Source organism: Acomys minous (assembly GCF_964271855.1).
Source record: "Acomys minous genome assembly, chromosome: 16".
In the NCBI taxonomy this organism is placed as follows: domain Eukaryota; kingdom Metazoa; phylum Chordata; class Mammalia; order Rodentia; family Muridae; genus Acomys; species Acomys minous.
The window spans coordinates 40,971,632-40,999,533 of NC_140498.1; the positions used below are offsets into that span (position 1 = coordinate 40,971,632).

A 27,902-nucleotide genomic window follows, 5' to 3' on the forward strand; every position below is an offset into this window, starting at 1 on the left:
AGTGATCTGCCTGCCTCTGCCTCCCTAGTGCTAGGATTAAAGGAGTGTGCCACCACACCTGGCTATTTGCTGTAGTTTCTATCCAGTTCAGATTCAGCCACTTTGCCTCACTTAATAAAGGATCTTTTTTGCATTTGGTTTGTGCTTGGAAACTGGTGTTTGGGTGTGGTCTCTGTCTACTCCAGTGTCCAGAGAACCTGCAGTACACTGGTCCCTTCAATCCTCAGCTCCCAAGAGCTGCCTTTTCCTGAGTTCTCTTATCCCTCAAAGCCTAATGGGGAATTGATATACCTTACACTCTATAGGAGCAGCTGTTAGCCTAGGTTACCCCTAGGGGTTCACCACAGTGGGACCAAGAGGCAAAGCTACAGCCTGATCCAATCTACAGCCAAGAGAACACCTGGTTCCAAAAACATAACACTATTTTGGCTAGGTGATGTGGTGCATGACTCTAACCCAACATTCAGGAGGCTGAAGCAGGACAGACCTCAAGTTGTAGGTCCAGCCTGGGCTACATGGGGTGTTCACGTTTGCTTTCTGTTGCTGTAACAGACAACATGACCCAAAGCAATTTGTTTGCCTTACACTTCTAGGTCAAAAATCTACCACTGAAGGAAGCCAGAGCAGAAACTCAAGGCAGGATCATGGAGCAGCGGTGGCTGGCTTGCAAATTCGCTTCTTCCCTGCGTCATGCTCACCTACCTCTCTTTCTCTCTCTTTCTTTTTGCTTTTTCGAGACAGGGTTTCTCTGTGTAGCCCTGGCTGTCTTCGATTTGCTTTGTAGACCAGGCTGTGTTTGAACTCACAGATATCCGCCTGCCTCCGCCTCCTAGCACTGGGATTAAGGTATGCGCCAATGCGGCCTGTGTGGCGCCAGACTCGGCTAGCTTTCTTGTATAGCCTTAGCCTGCCTATAGATAGTGCCACTGAAGGTATTGAGAGGCTGAACCCTCTCGCCCAATCATAAATCTCACCAATGAATCCCTCCACACGGCCACAAACCAGTCTGTTATGAGCCAACTCGCAACAGAGTCTCCCTCCGTTGCTTCTAAGCAGTGTCAGGTTGGCAGCTGAAGCTAATTAGGCCATGGGGAGACCCTGTATCAAAATCAACAAATCCTGCCTGGGAATAAATAAGAGAAACGGAGTACCGCACGAAGAACAGGGTAGAGCTAAAAAGACAGCTGATGACTTTGTTACTCCGAGTAAATGGGACCAGAGACAGTGTTATGGATTCTGAGATGCGATTACACCTGACACCTGGCTCACCCATAGTTAGATTTAGGGTTTTTGTTTGTTTGTTCCAGGCCCTACCAAAAGCAAATTCTGAAAACCCCGCAGGGACAGGTAACAAAGTAACAAAGTTCAAAGAAGGAAAGCAAGAAAGTAACAGTACTCTAAGCCGGGAAAAGAGACAGGAGTTAAGTGTGAGGGTCTGCGCGTGAACCAGCAAGCCCAGGTCTTGCCCTAGGGTTCTCTTATCTTCTGCCTTCCACACACAGGACAGGTACCCCAAGAAGCACGCAGGTGCAGTCACCCCAAGTAAGCATGCAGGCGGGGAGGGGGGTGGGGGTGGGGGTAGGATGAAGGTAGTTCCTAGCTGTGTGGAGAAGCCTTGGTAGATTCCTTGCTCCCCACTCTCACGGGACAACGTTTCTTCCCTCGGCAGATCATCTCATGAGGAGGCGGGACACGATGCTGCTCACTGCCCAATAGAATGTGACTGTGAATACTGGGCACAATGTGAACCCCAAGTCATGAGATGTAGGACAGGACGTTTTTGCCGGAGCCCAAGGAGACTGGCGCTTCAAGCAACCTCCGTATCAGTGTTTGAGTCGGGATCTCCAAATACAGCCTCCTTGGCGGGAAGCTCGCGTGGAGGGATAAGTAGTACCGTGGACACACCCACGACCGGCTCACTGAGGCTCAGACAAGTGGGCGAGGAAGAAGAGTACCCTCAGCCTTCGGGCGGGCTTTTTAGGATAGCCCGCCGGCGCCTGCTGAGTTTCTCCCCGGTCCCCGCCCAGCGGAGAAGGCGGGTCAGCCAGGCGATAAGCCTATAGACAATCAGCGTTTGAATTTGCGTCCTGGTGTAGCCAATCCCAAGTGCTCAGAACCTGCGGGGCGGGAGAGGCTGGAGATCTGGGGGGCGTAACTCGGTGCTCCTACCAGTAGGAGCTGCAGGCGCTTTTGAAAACGGGGCGGGGGTGGGGACGGCGCCTGCGTGTGGCGCTCGGCGCACTTGCCCCAGGCGCGGGCGCGCTCGCGAGCAGTCTAAGACGGCAGTGGTGTGAGCTCGGCGATGGGGAGCGGCGGTGGTGAGTGCTGGCGGGAGCCGGGCAGGCGGTGGGTCATGTAGAACCGAGGCCGGAGGAGGATGGACCCGAGCCGCTATGACCCGGGAAGGGCGCGTCGCATCCCCCAAAGCACTGGGTAGGCGCGGATCCCCCGACTAGCGAGCCGGTCCGCGCGGTTTAAATGCCCACCCGGCACCTTCGCTTCTGCTGTTATCCGGGGGGAGATTACAGGTTCTCTGCCCAGCAAAAAACGATTTCACTTCTCCGTGAAGTCGAGAGCGACCCCCCACTATCTCGATCGACCTCATGTACTGTCCCGGCTCTTGGGGCTGGATTTACCTGAGTGTGGCGTCCGCAGCTGCAGTCGGCGGCGGGGGCGCCAGGATCTGTGCAGAGAAAACGTCGCACGACCTGGGGGTGCTATTTCACTTGCTCCAGTTGTGTCCTAGGGCAGGTGAATCAGAAAGCTGTTACGAAAATAATCGTAGAATGTTTGAGAACTGTAGCTCTGGGTATGCATTTGGCTTTTGCAGTACGGTTTGGGAGTGGGCAGCAGTCTAGAGACCAAGATCTGGGGAGCAGACACTGTGTCTGAATGCGAGGAGGAAAAATGACTAGGAAGATGGGAGCTTTATAGACAGAGAGGCAGGGCCTTAATGTTCCTGAAAAGTGTGGCATGGCGGGGGGGGGGGGCTTGTAAAATAAAGGAAAAAGCCATGGGCACTGAATGAAAAATGAATTGCTGAAGCAAACATTAGAACAGCCCACCGTGGGGAGAGGGAAGAGCTCATCTGCAGAGCGTGGCTGGACCCAGTTACTGTGGCATCTTAAGTCATTGGTTCTCAACGTGTGAGTTGGACCCCTTTAGAGTCTAATGACCCTTTCACTGGGGTCGCATATCAGATATATTTACATTAGGTTCATGTCAGCACAGTTACGGTCACAAAGTAGCAGTGAAATAATTTTATGGCTGGGTGGGGGGTGGGGTGGGGGTCACCACAACCTGAGGAACTGTATCAGAGGGTCACGGCATTAGGAAGAGTGAAAACCACTGCTGTAGATCTTACCGATCAGTTTTCACGATGAGCTCACTGGGTTTGGGGACCCGGGCAGCTCTGCCCATCTGCTAAGCTGAGAGCTGCTCGGGGGCTGACTACCCGTCTAATTTGAGTCCCCAGTCTTTGCTATGGAAGTTTCTAGTCCATACGGAACATTATACTCTTTAGTCACGTGGGCAAATATAAACGAAGGCAGCTGGGCACGGTGACTAACACTGAACATTCAGTACCTGGCTTGGAGGCAGGAAGGATCAGGAGTTCAAGGGCAGCCTCAGCTTTTTTTGAGTGAATTTGAGGCCAGCCTGGGCGCCAGAGGACCCCATCTTAGGAAACAAAACTCCAAGGGATCTTGTTGACTGGTTGTGTGAGCTAACCTTTGTTGCTGAGCCATTTCTCGCCCTCCTCCCCCCCCAAAAAAACCCCCACAATTCAAGGAAACATTCACCAGTGTTGGCTGCTTCTGCCCCCCCCTTTCTGGTTGTCCTATGGACCCTGGATCAGAAAGTTTCCAATATTCAGGTTCCATGGTTCCTGTCACTCTCCATGAACATTTGTTGGATATTGAAGGAATGGTGATGTGTTAAGTGATTCATAGTGTATACTTTATTTAGTTTTAGGCCTAGTCCCTGTGGGACTAGAGGACAGTAACTATGAAATTGTCTTTAGATAGAACTTTTCATCTCACCAAGGCTTTTTGTTTGTTTGTTTGTTTTCCCTGAAGTGATCCACTGTAGGTGTGCCAAGTGTTTCTGCTATCCTACCAAGCGAAGACTCAAAAGGAGGCCCCGGAACTTAACCATCTTGAGTCTCCCAGAAGATGTACTCCTTCATATCCTGAAATTGCTGTCTGTTGGGGACATCCTCGCTGTCCGAGCCGTAAGTCACCATATGGAAACTATACCAGTCCTCTGTTGGCTGAACTGTAAAAACCTCATGTTCTTAGATGTCAAATAAGCCTCTGATTCAAAAGATAAAGCAGAAGAAGTGGGTGGTTTTCTTTTATTTTTAAAAATTTTTTTTATTATTTTAATTAATTAATTAATTTGCTTATTTATTTGGTTGGTTTTTCGAGACAGGGTTTTTCTGTGTACCCCTGGCTATCTGGGCTCACTTTGTAGACCAGGCTGGCCTCGAACTCAACAGCAATCTGCCTGCCTCTGCCTCCCAGGTGCTGGGATTAAAGGTGTTTCTCTCTCTCTCTCTCTTTTTTGATTTTTTGAGACAGGGCTTCTCTTTGTAGCCCTGGCTGTCCTGTAGATCTGCCTGCCTCTGCCTGCTGAGTGCTGGGATTAGAGACATGCACCACTAACAACACACATATACCACACACACACACAGACACCGGTAAGATTTATTTTATTTTATTTTATTTTATTTTATTTTATGTATGTGAGTGTTTTGCCTGCCTGTCTATGCTTGCAGTGCCTGCAGAGCCCAGAAGAAGGTGTCTGATCCTCAAAGGTTACATAAGGTTGTCAGATGCCTTGTGGGTGCTAGGAATTGCCCCCCACCCCCTCCTCTGGATGAACAACCAATGATTTTAATCTCCCTAGCCCCAAGAGTGGTTTGATTGGCTGATTAATTAAAAGACTCAAGGAGTCACTACTGATCTTGAGGCTCCTCTCACCTTGGCCTCTGGAGGATTGGGATAAGCAGCGTGTGCCACTTTACCCACTTCTTCCTGGGGAAGTGACCATGTCTCACTTAGTGCCTTTGGGGCCAAGGCTGACCTCGAACTCCTGATCCCCTGCTTCTACCTCACATGCTAAGAGTGCACACCTTCAGCATCGTGCCTGTCAGACAAGGGGGATAGTATTGGCGGGAGCGTGAAGACGCTTCATTTACAGGGACTACACACTGAGAGCTGACACAACTCAGTGTGGTGTTGGCTGCAAGAGAGAAACATGTGCATCTCAAGAAGACAGTGAGCTGGAGAAATGCTAAGCAGTGACGAGCAGCGCTCTGCCAGGGGACCAGAGTTCAGTTCCCAGCACCCACATGAAGGCTCACAGCCATCTGTAACTGCAGTTCCAGGGGATTTAATACATCTTCGGTTTCCTCGGGTACCAGGCATACATGTGGTACCCAAAATACTCATATACCTAACATGTAAATAAAACTTAAAAACAGAAAAAAAATCATGAACTGGACATGGAGATTCATGCCTATAATCCCAGCAAAAGAACCAACTCCCGAAGCCGGGTGTGGTGGTGCACGCCTTTAATCCCAGCACTCGGGAGGCAGAGGCAGGCAGATCGATGTGAGTTCGAGGCCAGCCTGGTCTACAAAGCGAGTCCAGGACAGCCAAGGCTAACACAGAGAAACCCTGCCTCAAAAAACAAAAAACAAAAAAAAAAAGAACCAACTCCCGAAAGCTGTTCATTGACTTGCACACACACATGCTGTGGCATATGTGTGTTATAACCCATACACATGTATACCATATACATAATGAAATTACAGAGGAGTAAGATAGTGTTCACAAGAATTTTTAAGGGAGCCAGGAGTGGTGTTGCACAGCTTTAATCCCAGCAGACGCAGACTAATTTCTGTGAGTTCAAGATCAGTCTGGTCTACCAAGTGAGTTCAGGACAGCCAAGGCTACACAAAAACCCTGCCTCAAAAATAAATAAATAAATACATAAAATAAAATAAAAAACAAATAACAAAAAGGCTACGTGTGCTTGTGCATGCTTTTAATCCCAGCACTTGGGAGGCAGAGGCAGGAGGATTGATATAAGTTTAAGGCCAGCATGGTCTACAGAGTGAGTCCAGGACAGCCAAGGCTACACAGAGAAACCCTGTCTCGAAAAAACAAAAAACCAAAAAAAAAGAATTTTTAGGTGACAGGAATAGAGCCGGGCTTGGTAGTGCAGGTCTTAATCCCAGCACTCAGAGACAAGCAGGAGGATCTTTGTTGAGATTAGCCTAGTCTACATGTCAGCCAGAAACACACACACACACACACACACAAGACATTTCTGGGGTTTTTTGTTTTGTTTTTAGAAATTCTGTTCTAAGATAAGATGTATTTAACAATTAAAATACATATAATCTTATTTTATGTATCTGGATGTTTTGCCTACAGCTCTGTATGTGTAAAACATACATACCTCCTGCCTGGGGAGGTATCCCTGGGTCCTCTGGAACTTGAGTTAGGGATGATTTGGAGCTACCGTGTAGGTGCCGAGAACTGAACCGTGCTCCACTGCAGGAGCAGCAGATGCTCCTGACCACTGAGCCGTCTCCAGTCCCTTCACTTACCGATTTTTAAATTTTATGAAACTGGAGTCAAGAGCAAATTTTAAGGATTAAATTTTTTTTTTTTCAATACAGGGTTTCTCTGTGTTAGCCTTGGCTATCCTGGACTCGCTTTGTAGACCAGGCTGGCCTCGAACTCAGAGATCTGCCTGCCTTGCCTCCCAAGTGCTGGGATTAAAGGTGTGCGCCACCACCAACTGGCAAGGATCAAATATTCTAAGGCTACATTCCAAAATGATATCAGTTTATACCCGAGGAATGGTGTTAGGAGACACAGAAAGCCTGTGTATGTTAGAATTCACTGACTGTGTTGCTGTTAGAGCAGAAAACTGCATCAGTTGTGTTGACAACAGCATGTGTGGTCATGTTTGTGTGTTGTGTGGTCAATCCTGTGAGGCAAGCATGTCAGTTCAATTTAGAGTTGGTTTTTGCATATTCAGAAATCTTTTACTATTGTCCCAAGTTTTTTTGTGTGTGACCCACAGTTTAAGTTGCCTATAGGCTACATAGTGAGACTAACTTTTTAAAAAGATTTATTTACTATTATGTGTACAGTGTTTTGCCTGCATGTGCACCTATAGGCCAGAAGAGGGCACCAGATCTCAGTATAGATGGTTTTGAGCCACCATGTGGTTGCTGGGAATTGAACTCTGAACCTCTGTTAGTGCAGTCAGTGCTCTTAACTTCTGAGCCATCTCTCAGCCCCAGTGAGGGGGTGAGGGGGAGAGAAGACAGAATAAGACAAACAAAACCCTTTTAAAGACAAATCCCATCTAACCTGCAGTGACAGAATGGATTTGAGTTATTTTGTAGCCTTTGGTTTGCCCTAGAGAGTACAGCGAATTGGCTGAAAACACCAGCACAGAAACCATTGTATGACACCTATAGGTGTGTTTATTGTCATAACACACCCATGGAAGCGTAGGATGCTAAATTTCAACTACAGTGCAAACTTTAAAGTGCCGACTGTGTTCTGTGTGCCTGGGATAGACACTCTCCAGATCGCTATCACAGGACTCAGTCTTTCCCTGAATTCCTGTAACTTCCGTGTCCCACATCATGATCCCCCCATGGGGTCCCAGCCAGGCAGAGAATAGCAAGACAGATTTCTTTCTTTTGTTTTGTTGTGTGTGTGTGTGTTGTTGTTGTTGTTGTTGTTGTTGTTTGAGACAGGGTCTCTCTGTGTAGCCTTGGCTATCCTGGACACGCTTTGTAGACCAGGCTGGCCTAGAACTCACAGTGATCCACCTGCCTCTGCTTCCCAAGTAGTGGGATTAAAGGTGTGCACCACCATCGCCCAGTGCTTTTCTTTTCTTTTCTTTTTCTTTCTTTCTTTCTTTCTTTCTTTCTTTCTTTCTTTCTTTCTTTCTTTCTTCCTTCCTTCCTTCCTTTTGGTTTCTCCAAGACAGGGTTTCTCTGTGTAGCCTGTTGGCTGTTGACTGTCCTGGAACTCTCTCTAGACCTGTCTGCCTCAAGCTTAGAGATCTGCTATTTTTCTGCTTCCCAAGTCCTAGGAATAAAGGTGTGTGCCACCACTGCCCAGCACAAGACGGACTTCTGCCCTGCTTGGCACTAACCCATTTCTCCAGCTCTTTGCAAAGGTGTCCTTTTTCCTTCCCTCCCTCTTTCCCTTCTCTCTCTCTCTCTCTCTCTCTCTCTCTCTCTCTCTCTTTCTCTCTCTCTCCTCCTCTTTCTCTCCCTCCCTTCTTCCTCTTCCCCCCCTTTTCCTCCTCTTCCTCCTCCTCCTTCTTCTTCCTTCTTTTCTCTCTCTCCCTCTCTCTCTCTCTCTCTCTCTCTCTCTCTCTCTGTCTGAGAACCTCCACTATGTGCCCTGGCTGGCCTGCCTGCCTTTGTCTCCTCTGAGCTCTGGGATTAAAGGTGTGCACTCTCATGCCAGACTCAGGCTCCTTCTCAACCAGGGTGCTTGTTCCTTCCTCTGGTGCCATTGTTCCTCCTGCCTTGGAACGTCAGAGAAACTCTTTTCTGGCTTCTGTCCTCTGTACCTTTGTATAGTCTTATTTTATACATAGACTGGTTTGTTTTTTGGTTTTTGTTTTTTTTGCTGTGCTGAGACCGGTACATCTATAAATGTCCCCTCTTCACGAGCCTCCAGGAACATGGATTGGGAAGTCCCTCAGTAACTGACACGTGGCTCTCTCGGCTCTGCAGGTACACTCTCACCTGAAGTACCTGGTGGACAACCATGCCAGCGTGTGGGCATCTGCCAGCTTCCAAGAGCTGTGGCCGTCTCCGCAGAACCTGAAGCTCTTTGAGAGGTATGCCTGTGCTCTGAGAGTGGCACTTTCATCTCCTGCCTTTGATGTTCTTCCCATGCTGGCTAGTATCCCCAAACCTGATCCAGGACCTGTTTTCCTATTGCTCTCATCCCCCGAAAGAGACCCGGCTACTGAGTCACACTGCTGCTGCCAGCCGGCCGTGTCATTGCCCGTCCTCTGTGCCTGCCCTGCCTCCAGAGGGTCCCACTTTGATTGTAACTAGTCCCGATTGATTCAGATGTGAGTCACCTCCTCGCGGACGCTTTTTTTTTGAGCTTTCTTTTCCTTTGTTCAAAACCGAGTTAACTTCAGTCCTTTTATAGTTTGGTCACGGGATGAGTCATCCCTTCACTGTAGTCCTGACTGAGAGAGAGGACCAGAGGGGGCAAACCTATAATCTGTCACCTCGGGTGCCAGTGACCAGGTCCACTGTCTCCAAGACCACCAATGGCTCCAGAGCACGTCCTTGGGCTGAGCCAGAGCCTTTTCTAATCACAGCTGAGAAACTAACTCAGCATAGAATTTTCCTTGTGAGCATTTGTTTCCCAGGCCCTCACCAACTTGAGCTGCCAGAGCAGCCCAGGTAGGTAACTCCAGTTGCAGGATGCCATGCTTGAGTATATTTCTTTTTTCTTTTAAAAGATTTACTTTTGGGGCTGGAGAGATGGCTCAGTGGTTAAGAGTACTGATTGCTCTTCCAGAGGTCATGAGTTCAATTCCCAGCAACCATATGGTGGCTCACAACCATCTATAATGTGATCTGATGCCCTCCTCTGGCCTGCTAGATGTACATGCAGGCAGAGTAGTGTGTACGTAATAAACAAACAAACAAATAAATAAATCTTAAAAAAAAAAGATTTACTTTTATGTGTGCGTGTGTGATTACATGTGTGTGTATCTGCACTGACTGTGTGCAGTGCCCACAGATGCCAAAAGAGGGCGCTGGATTCCCCCTGGAACTGGAGTTGAAGGAGGAACTTGTTGGTTGTTTTGTTTTGTTTTTGTTTTTATGTTTGTTTGTTTATTTATTTAGTTAGTTTTTTGAGACATGGTTTCTCTGTGTAGCCTTGGCTGTCTTGCACTCACTTTGTAGACCAGGCTGGCCTTGAACTCAGAGATCCATCTGCCTCTGTCTCCTTAGTGCTGGGATTAAAGGCATGCGCCACCACTGCCCGGCTAGCTTGTTGGATTTTAGTGTAGTTACAGTTCTACAAATTTAACATGATGCAACTTAGATCTCATTTTTATCATCCTAAAAAAAAATCTTTGTACTGTTTAGCAGGCATTGCCCCCTCTCCCTGCAACCTCAAAAGCCCTGGGGAATCCATTACCTATTTCCTGTCTCTGGATTTGCCAATTGTAGACATCTCCTGTAAACAGAATCATAGACTGCTTGACCTTTTGTGGCTGGCAAAGGGTTGTCAGGGTTCATCCACGTTGTAGCATGGACTCAGTAAACAGTATGTGATTACCTTCCATGAAAAAAAATATCAGCCAGGAAATAAGCATTTCAGCTGTTAAGTGCTGTGGTGGCAGATAACCTTTATGACATAAATTAATGTGTTTTATGTTCTTACTGCCTTAGGGCTGCTGAAAAGGGAAATTTCGAAGCTGCTGTGAAGTTGGGAATTGCCTACCTCTACAATGAAGGCTGTAAGTCCCTGTGTATGTTGGCACTTGAGATAAGCACACGCCTTCAGCCCTTCTGAGACTTAAACATTCGTTCTTCCTGACAGCCGGCCCTATGTCTGCCCTGGACACTTGGACATAGGTCCTAAGGAAGTCGCCTCTTTTCCTAAGTTGGATCAGTAAAGGATGACTGAGAAAAGCCTTGTCATGGGGCTGCTCAGGCACATCAGCCTGTCTCCTCTGCCCTCCGTGGCCTTCAGCCCAGGTGACACGGAGGCTCTGCGAGGACACAGGAATCTTCTTACCTTGGTTGTACTGTAGGGCACAGGCAGCTATGGCTCCATGCAACAACGGTTTGCCGACAGCCTGCCTCAGCTATGTTGTCGCAGTCTCCAAGACAGAGAACTTTTAGAGCGTAGAATACCGTTTCCTACATCGGAAAGCTCGGTCCTGCTCATAGGCCCCTTCCTTCTCCGGCTGACAGGGCCATTGGGGCTAGCAGAGCCTCTGAGCGCTTGCTCTTCCAGACCTAGAACTGAGGCCCTGCCCCTCCCCTGCTGTCAGCTGGCCATTCCCAGGTGTCATCCGTGTCCCTACGCAGTGCGTAGTCTGTGGCTGTTGGGTGTTTCTTTGTTTGTTTTTTGCATTTTCCTAGGGTTGTGCAGTCATTGTCAGTCCTATTTTAGAACGTTCTCGTTGTTAAGAGAACCCTTCCTTCCAACCATTTGCAGGGTCACTACCCTCCAGGAGGAAGGTTGAGGATGTGAGAGCAGGCACTGTCCCCTGATGGTTAGAATGCAGGCGCCCTGGAGGACTCTAGAGGGGGGCTGTGCTTCAGAGATCACTCGAGGAAAGTGGGGCACGTGGGGAGCCGCAGCGCCGAGCTCTTCTGTCCAGAGCTTTGCACTGTGGCAGGCTTGTGCTTTTAGACTTTGCCAAAACACTAGAGATCTTTGCTCGTTCCACACACACCCCCGCCACCACCAGGAGACATCATGGGTTTGTCCTGTTTTTCCCCTTGCAGTATCTGTGTCTGATGAGGCCTGTGCAGAAGTGAACGGCCTGAAGGCCTCCCGCTTCTTCAGTATGGCTGAGAGACTGAATACAGGTTCCGAGCCCTTCATCTGGCTCTTCATCCGCCCACCGTGGTCAGTGTCTGGAAGCTGCTGCAAGGCCGTGGTCCATGACAGCCTCAGGGCGGAGTGTCAGTTACAAAGAGTAAGTCCTGGCAAGGCCCACCGAGGCATAGCGGCCGTGAATCTAGCTCGAGGCCCAGACCGGAGGGAAACCTGAGGTAGATTTCCCGGGGCCACGCCAAGTCAAGAAAGGGACGCACAGAAGATTGGCACAGGGCTGGAGCTTTCACAGAGCGTGCTGGAAGCCCTAGGCTCTGTCTATAGTATTCCTGGGGCAGAGGGGTTGGGGGGGGGGAGGGCAGGGGAGCGCATCTTACATCTTGGGTCCTGGGATGAGCTGGGATGAGGTCAAAGATCTTGGTGAACATGTTGGTGGCTGGAAACCAAGGATTTGGGCTGAATAAGACAACCATAGGTGAAAACTGAAATCTGGGAGTAGTGGTAGGGTAGAGCTGCGGACAGAACCAGGGAGAGTTCAGATTCTGCTGAGAATCACACTCATCTTTTTTTTTTTTTAAGACCCATAAAGCTTCCATACTGCACTGCTTAGGCAGAGTGCTGAATCTTTTTGAGGTAAGTTAAGTTTTCCCTCTGTGCGCAGACCTTGCCTTGTTTGTCTGTTCAGTGGCCTAGATCCACATAGTTCTTGAAAAGCCACAAAATGGAGTGTCTGGGGTGGTCCTTGGTAGAGAGATCCTGCCTCCGCCCACACTGCCTTTGAGAGAGGTAAACCAGACCAGGGAGTGTGATCCCAGAAGCTGGCTGTGCTGGGGACCGAGCAGGTGGTGGTACCAGCTCCACCGCACAGCTCTCCTGCTGGTGGGCCTCACAGCATTCTCGACTTTTGAGGCTTTTAACACGCTTTGTGGTCTGTGGATCCCTTTTCCAGGGTTGGGGTAGGTAGTATCTTCCAGATAAGTGCCACAAAAGGCTGTGGAGGGCAAGTGAGGCAGATGAATGCTAAGAGCCACCAATCCCTCCGTCCATGATGTTTAAGGGGTTTCCCTGTGACATCACCCGGGGCTGCCCCCCCCCCCCCCCCCCCCCGCACTAATAAGGAAAAGCAGAGCCTCCAAGCTGTGCTCCCCGTTGGCTGGTTGGTGAGCCCCGTTTGTGTAGTAGCGCCATCTCTCCTCCGGTGTGGTCATCCGTGTCGTCGCTCTTGAGTGTGACTGCCGAGAGGTGTAGACACAGAAGATGGTGGCTGGTGAGAGAAAGCATCTGTCTGTGCTTGGTCCGACTCTAGGACGAGGAGAAGAGGAAGCAGGCTCATGGCCTTTTTGAAGAGTCTGCTCATCAGGGATGCTTGGCAAGCTCCTACGTCCTCTGGGAAAGCGACAGAAGGATGCATGTAAGTGGTGCCGTGGGAGAGGCCACGTGGGCACAGTTTCATGTGGCCCAGGGTTGAAGGGAGGATTCTTTCCTCAGCTCCTGGGTTCTGGAGCTTGGGGTGCTTCTGAGCAGTGAGCTGCTATCAACACCCCCACCCCAACCCCAAAAGACGTTTGGGGGTAAAGGTTGGGGGAGCCAGTGCAGGTGAAGAGGATGAGAAGAGACATTTAGGGACCCGTGGGGCAGTTCCCTCTCGGGACACAGCTTTGTAATGGGACTTTTCCCTTGCTGACAGATGTCTGATCCTGGACGGTGCCTCCATAGCTTCCGGAAACTCAGGGACTACGCCGCCAAAGGCTGCTGGGAAGCGCAGGTGACGTGGAAACCTGGGTTCTTTCCTTTCAACCTTGGGACAGGACTGTCTAGGCGCTGAACACTTAGGGAAGCAGTGAGCTTTGTCCAGGCCTAGAGCTGGGTTGGGATGTGTGTGTGTGTGTGTGTGTGTGTGTGTGTGTGTGTGTGTGTGTGTGTGTGTGTGTGTACCATGTGCATCGAATGCCTGTGGAGAGCACACAGGGCCGTTGGATCTCCTGAAATCAGAGTCACAGGCAGTTGTGAGCCACCTGATATGGGTGCTGGGAATTGAGCCTGTGTCATCGGTGAGAGCAGTGGACTGTCTTCAGCCGCTGGCACTGAGTCCTGAGTGTATCAGAAGACCTCCGGAGATGCTTTTCCCGTCTCCACCCTTGCCTGTCTACCCAGCTAGCCTCTTTGTTCTAAGTGCTGCGTCAAAATTCATGTCACTCCCTTTGGAAAGTTGTCCTGCAGACCAGCCATGCTTATTGTGAGAACAAATGTTAGGCTGTCTGAGACTAAAAGGGTGTGTGGCGTTCTGGTCAGTCAGTCAGTCAGTCAGTCAGTCAGTTCGTCAGTTCTGGCCTTACTCATCCACCCAGGAAATCAAGAATTTCTAACTGGCTTTCAGCAGGCCCTGCCCTGCCAACAGCAGAGAACTTGCAGGCTAGGCAAGTTGAACAGTGCCAAGTTGAACAGTGATGGGGTGGGCGGGGCCTGCTTCAGAGCCAATCAAAGGAACCATTGCCGCTGTCCACAAAAGGGAAGCTCGTCCTTAACTGCCCCACCACATGGACGGTAGATACCTAACACTTCAAGCGCTAGGAAAGAAGCCAGAGCTCGGCAGATGCTCCAGGCTGCTCTTTGTCACAGAACATCGTGTTCGTGTCTGGAAAGACTGTCAAACACTTACCAAAAAAAAAAAAAAGTAGACTAGTGAGATGGCTCATCGTTTGCCACCAGGCCTCTCAGACCCATATGGCTGTCCCAAAAGTTGTCCTCTGCCACATGCACCCCTACTGTTATGAGGAAACACCATGACCAAAATTAAGTCGGGGAGGAAAGGGTTTATTTGGCTTACACTTCCGTGTTGTTGTCCTTCATTGAAGGAAGCCAGGCGAAATCACACAGGGCTGGACCCTGCAGGCAGGAGCTGATGCAGAGGCCAGGGAGGGTGCTGCTTATTGGCTTGCTCAGCCTGCTTTCTTTTGGTTTTTCAGGACAGGGTTTCTCTGTGTAGTCCTGGATGTCCTGGGCTTGCTTTGTAGACCAGGCTGGCCTTGAACTCACAGAGATCCACCTGCCTCTGCCTCCCGAGTGCTGGGATTAAAGGTGTGCGCCACCACGCCTGGCTATGTTACCCTTTTTTTAACCTGCTATGTTCATTTCCTTTTATGAGAATCTGAAACCATTTGGACATCACAGAGAAACCCTATCTCGAAAAACAAAAAAAATAAAATAAAATAAAAAAGAGTAACATTTGCCAAGCATGGAGTCTTAATCCTAGTCCCCAAGGGACTGAGGCAGGAGAATTGTGAATTTGGAGCTACAATTTCAAATGAATTATTTGGGGCTCATCTCATTAATGTGTCCTGTTTATTTTCTTTTTCTCTCTATTTTTTTGAGTCAATGAGCAACACATGTAAGATTTTATTTGTTTTATTTCATAAAACGAAAGGGAAAGCTGGTACCGTGAGGTCCCTGTCCTAGAGATAGTGGCCTTGCTGCCGTAGCAGGTTGAGAGCCTCAGGCAGGCAAATATGTTTCCTGTGTTGCCCCCTGCGGAGCCCTCCCGAGCGGGAAGGCCAGTGCTTATGCCGCACTTGTGTTTTCCTGCAGCTGGCTTTGGCCAAAGCCTGTGCGGGAGGAAGCCAGCTTGGACTAGAAGGGAAAGCCTGCAGTGACACGGTCTGCCAGCTGTTCCAGGCTTCCCAGGCCGGCAACAAGCAGCAGATCTTCTCTGTGCAGAAGGGGCTCAGTGAGACGATGAGGTAAGACCTTCAAGAGCTCGTGTTTGGTGTGATGGCACAGCAATATGTACGTCACCTGTCTCAGGGCAGCGTGCCATTCCTTCACCAGCTTATTAGGACCCCCGTGGGTGTGGGTGTCAGTGTATGTGTGTGAGTAAGGGAGCTGTTGGCTTTCATGAAGAAAATAATTCTGCTCCACTTTTAATGCTAATTTTTAAATTTGAGTTTGATTTTTTTTTTTCCATTTCTTTTTCTTTTTCTTTTTTGGTTATTTGAGACAGGGTTTCTCTGTGTAGCCTTGGCTGTCCTGTACTCGCTTTGTAGACCAGGCTGGCCTCGAACTCACAGCGATCCACCTGCCTCTGCTTTCCGAGTACTGGGATTAAAGGTGTGCGCCACCACTGCCCAGCCAATTTTTCCCATTTTCATGTATGTGTTTATGTGTGTATGAGTGCACATGTGTGCACGTGTGTGTGAGACCAAAAGTTGAGGTCATGAATCTACCATGCCTCGTTCCCAGGCAGCCAGAGCTCCACCACCATGGCTAACTAGCTAAAACTATGTTATTCTGGGGTAGCCACTTTGATACCCAGCACAACTGTCTTTCTTCAGGCCTTCAAACATTAGTAATGACACACTAAGCTGCAGAGCATATTAGAGGGTGACCAGAATTAAAAGGAAATGTGAAATTTTTTTTTTTAAGCTTTCATTTGAAATTTCAAATAAAATTAAAAAAAAAAAATAATGGGAAACCTCTGGCTCCTCAAAGAGAAAGCTTGGAACACGGTATGTGTTCAGTAAATATTTTTTTTTTTTTAAATGATGGTCCTGGGGCCAAGGAGATGACCTCATTGAGTAATTTGCTCACTGTACAGGAATGAGGACTCGAGTTTGATACCCGGTACTGGGGGCAGAGGGATGAGACAGTGGCACGTGCTTGTAGTCCTGGCACTGAGGAAATAGAGACCAGTGGGTCCCTGAGGTTCTGAGCCCAGCCAACCTAGTCAAGTTGGGAAGGCCTGGGTACCAGTAAAAGGCCCTGTTGATAACCTGCCTTAAGTCCCTCCACCCACGACAGCCAAATAATCTGATTTCGAAAAACAGATCACTGGGGCCAGTAAGATGGCTTCAGCAGGTGGAGGCGCCTGCCGCCAGCTCTGGAGACCTGAGTGCAGTTCCCAGGACCCACATGGTGGAAGGAGGGAACCAGCTCCCAAGGGTTGGTCTCCGTCCCGCCCATACCTGCCTGCCCAGGCACATGCAGCCACACAGACGCACCGCCCACACCCATAAAGTAAACGCAATGATCATCTTGAAACAGAAATCAATCATTAGACTTGTTAAGTTTATCTGCTTCAGGGAACCTTCTAGTCTCTTCACTCCTGTCTGCTTTAACCCTCATACCTGACAATTCTAGGAGGAAGTAGACTGTGCCCTTCCCCCCCCCCCCACCGTGGCCCATCTCTCGCGCCTTCCTTCTTGTGAAGATGACTCTGAGCTGAAATGCGACCTGTCCCTTCCGTCTCCCAGGAGCTTGTGTCATTACTATTTTTCTGTCTTGCTTCCTGTTGACTTAACCCCCTCTGCTTTAAACAAGTATCTCTTGTTCAAAGAGGCATTAGGAATATTGGGGTGCCCTTATGACACTGTCCTGTGATTATTATGGCCTTGGTCCCCAGGTTTTATCTACCTGGCAGAGAGGGACACTTCTGTCAGCCTTCTATGTCTGGGCTGGATGAGGCAAGTAGGAGAACTTCATTCACGGGGGGGACTGTGTGGCTCTTGCTTTAAGTGGCTCTTTGGGGGTTTTTTTGTTGTTGGTTGGTTGGTTGGTTGGTTTTTGGGTTTTGGTTGGTTGGGTTTTTTTGTTTTTTGAGACAGGGTTTCTCTGTGTAGCCTTGGCTGTCCTAGACTTGCTTTGTAGACCAGGTGCTGGGATTAAAGGCATGCACCACCATGCCCGGCTTAAGTGGCTCTTTGATCCTCATTGTTATAAGGACCCGGACAAGAGAGCATCCAAAACTCTCTGTCTAGTCCTGAGAGCTCTTAATCCATCCCCAGCCCTGCTGTGCAACCCGTTTTGTACCCACTGCCTATTTGCACTATGGATTGAGCTCAGTCAGTGCTTTGGTGTGAACACTGGGGGACCAGGGGTGGGGGGAGCAGAGATGTGTGAATCTCCCCCCTTCCCCCAGTTTCTTAGAAGTAGCTGTTGGCCACCCCGGCTCCCTGGTCCATGGAGCTGGTAAACTGGTGATTCCAAAGCGAGTTGGGTGGAAATTGAAGATGTCACGCTTGTCCTGGTTTTATGGGTGGCCCTCTCCCCTCAGGTACATCCTCATCGACTGGTTGGTAGAAGTTGCCACAATGAAGGACTTCACAAGCCTGTGTCTTCACCTGACAGTGGAGTGTGTAGACCGGTACTTGCGGAGGAGGCTGGTACCCAGATTCAAGCTCCAGCTTCTGGGCATCGCCTGCATGGTCATCTGTACCCGGTGAGAAGCCCCTAGGCCAAACTAGCAAGGCTGGAGTGCTGATGTGCTGGTCCCTCCTAGGTGCAGAGGCCACCATCTTCCCCGTTCTAGTAGCTGGTTTTTAAGGGAAATGACTCTTCAGGGTTCTATCTGGCTCAGCTGTGTATTATCCAGTCCCAGTGTCCTTTGCAAGGGAGGATGGCAGGGTTGACCCTTTGTATGTTGACTATACCTCCTCTCCTGGGGGTCTGTATCCCACACAGTCTCAGGGCCCAGAGCATGGGAAGGAAGGCCTAAGCTAGAGCACGGTTTCCCATGATCCAAAGGGTGACAGTTGCCAACAGGGGTCATAGCTGGCTACTTGTACCTTGCTCTACCGAGTCTGAATTCTCAAGTCCACCTTGAAAGCCCCAACAGAGCTACTACTGCCACTGGGATGTCACACAGCAGCCTGCCTGTTCCTGGCAGCTCTGACTTTTCATTTGTTTGGGTTCCCCCCCCCCCCAAAAAAATAGGGTTTCTCTGTGTAGCTTTGGCTGTCCTGGACTTGCTTTGTAGACCAGGCTGGCCTCGAACTTACAGAGATCCATCTGCCTCTGCTTCCCGAGTGCTGGGACTAAAGGCGTGCGCCACCACTGCCCAGCCAGCTCTGACTTTTCAAATTGTCCCAAACTGGGTGCCCTTAGCCAGGACCTTCCTTTCCCTTGTTTTGCCTCAGGAAGTGATGTGGAAGGCCCTTTTCCAAGTGTAGTTTGCATTGTTTTATTCCCCTAAGCTAAATGTCCCCAGCATGCTGTGCTATTTCCCCGAGGACGTTGCAGACCTGTTCCTGTCTGTCAGGCCTGCTGAGTCGGGAGTAGCTCCGGTTGCCCTTAGCTTTCCGCCAGCCTCTTCCCACACTTCTCTTGCTGTCTCAGCGTTTCTACCGCTGTGATAAAGCTATGGCCAAAAGCAACTTGGTGTCGGGAAAGGGTTGTTTCAGCCTACACTTCCAGCTAACAGTTCATCTCCGCGGAAAGTCAGGGCAGGAACGTGAGCAGGGTGGGGACGTGGAGGCAGGAGCGGATGCAGAGGCCACGGCGGCGGACTGCTTGCTCCTTGTGTCTTGCTGGACCTACTTTATAACACCTAGGACCGTCAGCCCAGGGGCCACACACCACCCACCTACAGTGAGCTGGGCCCTCCCATGTCAATCGCCAATCAAAATGCCCTACAGATCCCTGCCAACCAGTCTCCAGTAAGTCCTTTCCGGATGGCCTATCTTATGTCAAGTTGACACCTACACGAGCCTGCAGGCAGAGTGTCCGAGGCCGCTGGGATGCATGGGGTTTTGTATTATGAAGCCAGGAAGGAGCCCGAGCTGACCTTTGTTCCCGACTAAGCTCCATTGGTTGCTTTAGTGCCTGTGACCACCAAAGATGCCAAGTCCGCCTTCCATGTCAGGCTGGTCATGTGGTCTTGTCCAGGCCCAGCGGGTGCTGTGGTGCCTTTGGGTGTCCGAATGCCACTAGAAGAAGTGTGGTCATGTGACCACAGCAGGAGGACGCTTGAACCTCAGGCGTAACAAGCAAACCCCACCCCCAAGCCGTGTTCAAATAGGCTCTCACCTGAATCTCACATCCCGGGTCTTCTGACCAGTCAGCAAAGCGGTGAGGCTGTGGCCTCCATCTACCCAACGGCGTGGCTATATCCACAGACAAGCAGATAAATAACGGCTGTGCAATGTTTTTAGCTGGAGATCACACGGTGGTACCCACCTGTAATCCCAGCATGTGAGAGTTAGAAGCCGGCAGATCTGGAATGTGTGACGCCTAGGGTCTAAACCCCAGCAGGCTGAGGTGCCCTGGCTTTGCTCTCAGAGCCCCTGTTCCCCTTGCCCGCCGTTGCCACTAGTTACCTCAGGCCCCAAAGCAGGGCTCCCCTCAGCTCATTTGCATCCCTCTTCTTAGGCTCTGTGGCCACTGGGCTGTGTCTGCGCCCTTCGCTTCCAGTTGCTTCTCCCAGTAGCTGACCGACTTTTGCATTTACATTGTCTAGACTCAAAGGACACTGTCAAAAGATCAGACAGGAGCCGAGGGCGTTGCCTGGAGCGAGAGGCTTTGCATGGCGAGTCTGTATATGGGTTTCATCCGCAGCTCGGTGAAACAAACAAACAAACAAAAAAAGCCTTCATCCAAAAGGTTGTGAAGAGAATTAGGATTCAACCATAGTGTCACTTAGGATTCAACCATAGTGTCACTCATGGGTCCTTTCTGAATGAAAATTAGGACATGAGGGCGCCTAAGTAGGTACGAGGGAGAGAGCAGCCAGAGGCATCTGAAAGAGTCCAGACCAGAAATGCCCAGCAGAATAGACTGTGCCCTGAGAGGGAGAGAAGAAATGGGGAGGATGGAGGACGGGGGGGGGGGGGGGGGGGGCCAACAGGACACCAAGAGAGCGGGTAGCCAAAATGGCTGAGTTATATAGGGATCAGAAGCTGGGGAAGTGAGGTCCAGCCCGTGAGCTGGAGAGGTTTGGGGTGGGGTTGGGCAGGAAGAGCTGGGAAGAGGTACTCAGGTTTCTTTGGGGCCTGGCGCTTTTGAGGTGTTGGTATCTGCTCTACAGCCCTGCCTTTCCTGCTTGGTCTGTGCATCTTGTTTCGGCTCTCTCTCTGTAGCACGTTTAATGCTGTTTGTTAGTCAGAGGTAGATTGGGTCCGCCGTGTAGCCTCCTTTTGTCACCTAAATCCGGAGCAATCCCATCATCCCATGAGGCGTTTCCTCGGCTCCTCTCCTCGGCTCAGGGCTGAGACTCCATCTCTCCATCCCAGGTTCATCAGCAAAGAGATCCTGACGATCAGAGAGGCCGTGTGGCTCACAGACAACACGTACAAGTACGAGGACCTGGTACGAGTGATGGGGGACATCATCTCTGCCCTGGACGGGAAGATTCGGGTAAGCAGGGGTTTGCTTTTCTTTCCTTCGAACGCAGTCGTCTTCCCGTTGGAGATCAGAGGGGAGGTGGTTCGAGTAGCTGTGGCCGTCAGCTTTACTGCCGTGACTGCGGTGTGTCTTTGCCCTGCCGCGAAACCCTCCCTGAACCTGGGCATCAGCTCGGACATCTAGGCCAGAGCTCCCCCACCCCCACCAGGCTGGGCCTCCGTGTTTGACACTGATGGATGAGGTACCCTTTTACTTCCGTCTTCCGTCTAGATCCCTACCGTGGTTGACTATAAAGAGGTCCTGCTGACACTGGTCCCTGTCCCATCTAGAACCCAACACCTGTGCAGCTTCCTCTGCGAGCTCTCCCTGCTGCACACCAGCCTGTCGGTCTACGCTCCTGCCCGCCTGGCCTCTGCCGCCCTGCTCCTGGCCAGACTGATGCATGGACAGAGTAAGGACCAGTGCAGGGGTGCAGGAGTTGGGGGGGTGAGGGGACGAGTTCTTAAATAGGAAAAGTTGGAAGGGTGGAAACAAACCCTTCCTCGTTCATCCTGGAGAAGGAGAAACAGCAGCATGCCCCGCCCCCCAGAACAGTTTGGGGTGGGTGAGGGGCACGGTTCCAGCTGAAGCCGTACATAGTTTTTCACAGGTTTCACAGGACTTTATACAGAGCCTTTTCAAGGATAGTTTAGGTTTTTGTTTTGTGGTTTACATTTATCCTTAATTTATACGTGCATGTGTGTGCACACTCAGTGCCGTGGTATGAGGGTGGAGGCCCTAGGAGGAGTAACTTGGCAGGAATTGGGACTTCCCTGCCATGTGGTGTGGCTTCCAGGAACCTACCTATTCTACGTCGTTCGGCTTGGGTGACAAGTGCCTTTGCCCCCTGAGCCATCTTGCATAAGGGTATTTATTTTAAAGGGACTAAAAGCCTGAGTCCGGGGGTGTGTTACAGGACTACCAGAGCTGTGGGAATTGTGGGGGCGCTGTCACACTCCTGTCCCGCTTCCTTCCCCAGCACAGCCCTGGACCACTCAGCTGTGGGACTTCACTGGGTTCTCTTACAGCGACCTCACGCCCTGCGTCCTGAGCCTTTATAAAAAGTGGTGAGTCCGCGTCAACGTTTGTAAGTCTCAGCGCTGAGGGGCGCTAAGTGGGGCGGTTGGGCATCATGGCCAACCTGAGCTACTTGTCAGCCTTCCACAGCCCCTCTCTTCAGAAAGGAGGAGGTGAGGGGTGTCTCTGGATGAGACCCGCTCGCTAGTCTTTGCTTTAGTACATGGCGGCTGGCACTCAACCCACAGCTCTTCCTGCCAAAAAGTCTTCCCTGGGGTTGATACTTAAAAAATTGTTGGTATCAGTATCGCTGTTTTTTGTTTGGTTGTTATTATAGCATGTGTGTGTGCGTGTGGATATCAGATAACAACTCTGCTGAGTCAGTTCTCTCGTTTCACTCTTTGGTGGGTTCTAGAACTTGAACTCGGCCTCTCGGGTCTGTGAGCAGCCTGGTCAGCCCCGGGTCAGCATTTTAAAGTCCCAGGGCTGGACTTATTTTTGTGTTTACATAGACCCTGTCTTCTCCAGGAAGAGGAAGCCCACAGGCAAGGGGTCCCCACCACCAGTCCCTGCCTGTGCCTGTCTGCTGCACCCACACACCTGTTTCAACAATTTAGCCATCCTCTGTGCATCAGAGCGCACTGCTTGACAGCCCCCCACCTGCACCCCCACACTGACTGACCTTTCTTCCCGTCACCAGAGCCCTTAATGGGAACTTAGGAAAAGGCCAGAATAGGAAAACCCAGTTTTCGCTAATGGACTCTCACAGATAAAGTATACAAACCACACTAAGCTCAGGCCCTGTGCCCAGCAGCAGATGCCAACACAAATGAACTTCATGGTATTTTTTACAGTTTTTTGTTTGTTTGTTTGTTTGTTTGTTTGTTTTATGGGTCTTTTGCCTTTATGTTATGGTTCCTGATTTTGTGTTTTTACCTGTTTTGTGTGTGTGCGTATGTTTCATGGTGGTTTGTTGTTGTTGTTGTTGTTTTGTTTATTTGTTTTCAGTTCTGGTTAGTTTATTTTTTTTTTTAAAAGATTTATTATGTATACAGCATTCTGTCTGCAGGCTAGAAGAGGGCACCAGATTTTGTTATAGATGGTTATGAGCCACCATGTGGTTGCTGGGAATTGAACTCATGACCTTTAGAAGAGCAGTCAGTGCTCTTAACCTCTGAGCCATCTCTCCAGCCCGGTTAGCTTACTTTTTAATATGTCTGTTAGAGAAGGGGGAGGGGGAGGGAAGGCTTGGAGTTGGACAATGGATGGGGAGATGGAAAGAATTTGGGGAGAGGTGAGGGAGGGGAAACTGATCAAAATACATTGTATGAATTTTAAAAAACAAAGAGACCAGAATTAACAGCACATTCTGTATAGGGTATCAGGCCATGATAGAATGTAGCGAAGGGTGAGAGGACGGTGGGAGGAGCTGGGAGATGGCTCAGTGGTTAAGAGCGCTGGGTCTTCTTCCAGACAGAAGAGGGTGGGGAGGCTGGACGGGAATGTGGAACTGGTACCCGGGTGAGGCCGGGGCGCCCTGAAGGAAGCATATCCATGTCCCAGGCCGGGGGCACCTGTGCCAGGGCAGGCGCTGGCTATATGTGGAGTGGGGGACATAGGGCTGGGTTTGCATCTGCCTGTGGCTGCCTCCGCCTTTTCTCTGCGTGACTTGCAGACTCGTTCCTCCCACTTCCTCGGAGCCCTTTCTCCCCCCCGGGCTGCCCTGGCTGGCTCTCTGTCCTCCTTCCCTCCACCCCGAGGAGCCCGGGAGTTCTGGCTTTCTTTCCACTGCTCAGATCTTCTCCCCGAGAAGACTAACAATTCCAGTATTCACAGCTACACTAAACTCCTAACCCTGTCCCACACTGCCTTGCTCCGACGCCTGCGCTGCTGCTGGCCTCTGGCTGACTGTCCCCCTCTAGGTAGCGTTGAATTTATCTCCTTCGTCTCTACGACCTAGTGGTTTCTGGGCCCAGTGCCCTTTCCTTGCATGTAGTTACCTGCCTTGAGAGCTGGCCACCCTAGTGACCGGGGTCATGCCATGGGCTGCCTCCCTACAGCATGTTCTCTCTGTTCAGCCCAGGGACTCCCTCTTGGCTTCCAGGGTAAAGTCAGAGCCCTCTAGAATATTCCACCCGCACCTTCTCTGCCCTTCTGCCTCCCCACTGGGCTTCACTGATAAGCATCTGTCAGCATTATGTGTTTGCCTACCCTGTTTTATCTTGTGGTGCCCAGACCATATAGCTAATGGCTGAGGAAGCAGGGCTATTGTCAAGGGTCAATTTTTGTTGTTTTTAAACCAGTTAAGTTGGAAGCACTTCTTTATGAAGTAATTTTTTTCAAGATTTATTTATTAATGTGTACAGTGCTCTGCCTGCAGGCCAGAAGAGGGCATCAGATCACATTATAGGTGGTTGTGAGCCACCAGGTGGTTGCTGGGAATTTAACTTCTGACCTCTGGAAGAGCAGGCAGTGCTCTTGACCTCTTGAGTCATCTCTTCAGTCCCAAACTAATTTTATTTTATTATTTTTTGTTGTTTGTTTGGTTTTTTTGAGACAGAGTTTCCCTGCGTAGCCTTGGCTGTCTTGGACTAACTTTGTAGACTAAGCTGGCCTCAGAATTCACAGTGATCTGCCTGCCTCTGCCTCCCGAGTGCTGGGATTAAAGGCATGCGCTACCACCACCCGGCCTAATTTTTTATTTTTATTTTTTAAATTAAATAACTTGCTAGACCATGGTGGCAAATACACCTTTAATCCTCACATTCAGGAGGCAGAGGCGGGTAGATCTCTGAGTTTGAGGCCAGCCTGGTCTACACGACAAGGTCAAGGACAGCCAAGGCTTCACAGAAAAAATCTGCCTTTAGTATGTTCAGAATTGGGTATTAGATCAATTTTAGAACATTTTCACTACCCCTCAAAAGAAACCCCACTCTTCAGCTGCTGTTTACCAGTTTTCCCAACGTCTTTGGCCCTCACATCAATTCATTTGTGGCTTTGCCCATTCTGGGCATTGCTTGTTTTTGTTTTGTTTTGTTTTGTTTTGTTTTGTTTTTTCGAGACAAGGTTTCTCTGCGTAACAGCCCTGGCCATCCTGGACTCACTTTGTAGACCAGGTTGGCCTCGAACTCACAGAGATCCGGCTGCCTCTGCCTCCCTATAGCAGGGATTAGAGGCGTGCGCCACCACGCCCACCTTGCCAATTCTGGACATTGCATGTGGAACAGTTGTGTAACGTGCCACTTTGTGAGTGTGGTTTCTCGCGTCAAGCATCCTGTTTGAGGTTCATACTCCCACAGGCGTCAGTGCAGGAGTAGACTCACCGTTTGAATGGCCCTTTGTCTGTCCAACCACTGCTGGGTACCTGGTTGGTTTCACCGTGGCTGCTCTGACTGAGATCACATTCTTGCATCAGTTCTTTGCGTATTTGTTTCTCTTTCTCTGGGGAAGCTAACCACCTGATGAGCTGCCGGTCTTCTTGGGTGTCTTTATCAATGGCACTGGCTTGGGAAGCTTGCTGTCCTCTCTGGCAGGGGAGTTAGGCTAAACTCGGGTCGTCGAGGCTCATGCATCCGCCTCTGTGTCCATTTCCAGTTTCCATGACGATGCCCCCAAAGACTACAGGCAGGTCTCTCTGACCGCCGTGAGGCAGCGGTTTGAGGATAAGTGCTCTGAAGAAATCAGCCGGGAAGAGGTGTGTCCTGTCTCTGTCACCTAGGCTTCTTGGTGGGTGTGCCTGGGTAGGTTTGCGGTTCTTCACTCTTGGCCTCCCTACAGGTACTGAGCTATGCAGAATTGTGCGCCGCGCTAGGAGTGAAACAGGAGAGCCCCGAGCCCCCATCCTTCCCGAGCACGGGAGAGGTCCACAGCTTCCTCAGCTCCCCCTCCGGGAGGAGAAGCAAACGGTAGGTCTACCCTGTCTGTCCATCGCAACCGCACCGCTGCGTGCTCCCTTCTCGGCGCTTCGGCCATTTGTATAAGCTTCCTAAGGCTTGTGCCGAGGAATGCCAGATCCCAGGCTTAGCCCACCTGGACAGGTTTGCTGGCCTTACCCTAAGACCGACTGCTCTGCGCGGTCAGGCCCAGTGCTGTCTCTGTCCAGTTCGTAGGGTACCCTGTAGGGCGGTGGAGTCTTCCCGCCAGTGGCCGGAGGGCCCAGGTGCTGCCCGTCTGTGACTGGGGGTTTCCGGGACTCTCCCTACCTTGCAGCAAGCGGGAGAACAGCTTTCAGGAAGACAGGGGCAGCTTTGTCACCACGCCCACCGCAGAGCTGTCGAGCCAGGAGGAGACGCTGCTGGGCAGCCTTCTGGACTGGAGCCTGGACTGCTGCTCCGGCTATGAAGGAGACCAGGAGAGCGAAGGAGAGAGGGAGGGTGACGGTGAGTGGTGGGAGGGTGGAGGGAGGGATGTGTCATGCAGGCGGCGTGTGCTGTGCTGAGGGGACACGCATGTGAACCTGACACACTGGGGTCAAGGGTCCCCCCCACCCCTCAGGGAAAGGGATGTAGTCTAAACCTGTATCTGCCTCTGTCTGGGTCATTGTTGGTGGAAGGGCCTCACTTACGCAGACCCTGTCTGGAGTTCCCGTGTGTAGAACACTTGAGTGTCTGTCCCACACGTGTGTAAGGCCTCTTGTAACACTTCACCTGTGCCGTAAAGACTCCTCCCACAAATCTTTCACAGTCACAGCTCCCGGTGGACTCCTTGATGTCACCGTGGTCTACCTGAACCCAGAACAACACTGCTGCCAGGAGTCCAGCGATGAGGAGGCCTGGCCCGAGGACAAGAACCACCAAACGCCACCAGCCTCAGCTCCCAGGCCCCTTCTCTGCAACAGTGGAGAGCCGGGCAAGGATGTTACGACCTCTGGATATTCCTCTGTCTGCAGCGCGAGTCCCATAAGCTCCCCGGATGGTGGCCTGGGGGCCTCTCCCCGATCTACCTCAGTGCTGTCTGTGGGCAGCGATTCAAACACAAAGGCTTGCCACCATCAGGCCAAGAAGTCATGTTTACAGTGCCGCCCCCCAAACGCCCAAGAGAGCGGGGTTCACCAGCAACGGGTAAAGCGCCAAAACGTATCGGTGCATAGTGACAAGGACACGGACTTGGGCTTCCTGAAGCTCTGAGCGTGTTAGCTTTGGCCATGGTGAATGTTTACTGAGGGAGGGCTGCTGTTTCTCGAGGATACTGCAGATGGGTGCTATTCAGACCGCAGAAGGGCAACAGATTCCTTAGGGGAGTTCAGTGTGAGCTGTCAGAACATTGAGCTTGGTGAAAAGCTTAGCCCCAGCCAGGCATGGTGGTGCATGTCTGTAATCCCAGCACTCAGGGGAGGCAGACGCTAACCTGGTCTACAAAGCGAGTCCAGGACAGCCAAGGCTACATAGAGAAACCCTGTCTCAGAAATACAGCAGCAACAACAACAGAAAGAAAAAAGTTCAGCCTTTTCTCGTTGGACAGCAGCACTCATGCCGCCCGCACCTGTGAAGCTGGTCCCGCTCTCCCCTTCTGTGTCATCCTGCTGTCCCTGAGAGCATGGGCCTCTCTGCGTGACACTCACAAGCCCAGGCCAGGAGCTGACAGCGTCCTTGGAATACTAGAGGCCCTGGTAGCCTAACACATTTCAAACCCCTGCTGGCGAGTCTTGTTTTAGACCAGGGGAGCTCTCATCTGAACACAGCACTGTCCCCTCACCCTCTGCAACCCAGGGAAGCCCCGAGTCCCCGCATTATCAGTGTTGACTACGCCTAACGGTCAGGTGTAAGACCCTTGAAACTGGGGCTACGGTCTCCCCCTCCTCTGGCACTTTGAGCTCAGTTTTCAAAATCTCCGAGAGTGGTTTGTCTGTGTCCCATGGTATCTGTGTGACCGTCTTCCTGCACTGCATTTCTAGGCCGTTCTTTCCCTTTCTTTCTTTCTTTCTTTCTTTCTTTCTTTCTTTCTTCCTAGGTTTCTTCTAATGGAAAAATAAAAATAAAAGGAAACATTTGAAATAGAGAGTATTAAATAAGAGAGATAACAGATTCCCAACATTACCCAGCTGAGCTTCAGCTATGGCCCAGTGGCTCATCACTACGATCCTGGCAGACAGAAGTGTGTGGCAAGTGATGGACCGGAAGCTCCAAGGCAGCCTGGCCT

The 27,902-nt window shown here is 50.6% G+C and overlaps 1 protein-coding gene across 1 annotated transcript; it reads left to right on the plus strand.

Moving 5' to 3' along the window:
- Positions 1-2,209: 2,209 nt before the first annotated feature.
- CCNF (cyclin F) lies at positions 2,210-27,757 on the plus strand. Its single transcript, XM_084764224.1, has 17 exons — positions 2,210-2,318; positions 4,077-4,231; positions 8,786-8,892; positions 10,478-10,545; positions 11,546-11,739; positions 12,177-12,230; positions 12,904-13,008; positions 13,285-13,362; positions 15,183-15,334; positions 17,644-17,808; positions 20,597-20,720; positions 20,979-21,159; positions 21,727-21,814; positions 25,359-25,458; positions 25,542-25,669; positions 25,974-26,143; positions 26,448-27,757. The coding sequence occupies exons 1-17, from the start codon at positions 2,303-2,305 to the stop codon at positions 26,888-26,890; spliced, it is 2,328 nt and encodes a 775-aa protein (XP_084620350.1). The 5' UTR covers positions 2,210-2,302; the 3' UTR covers positions 26,891-27,757.
- Positions 27,758-27,902: the final 145 nt, after the last annotated feature.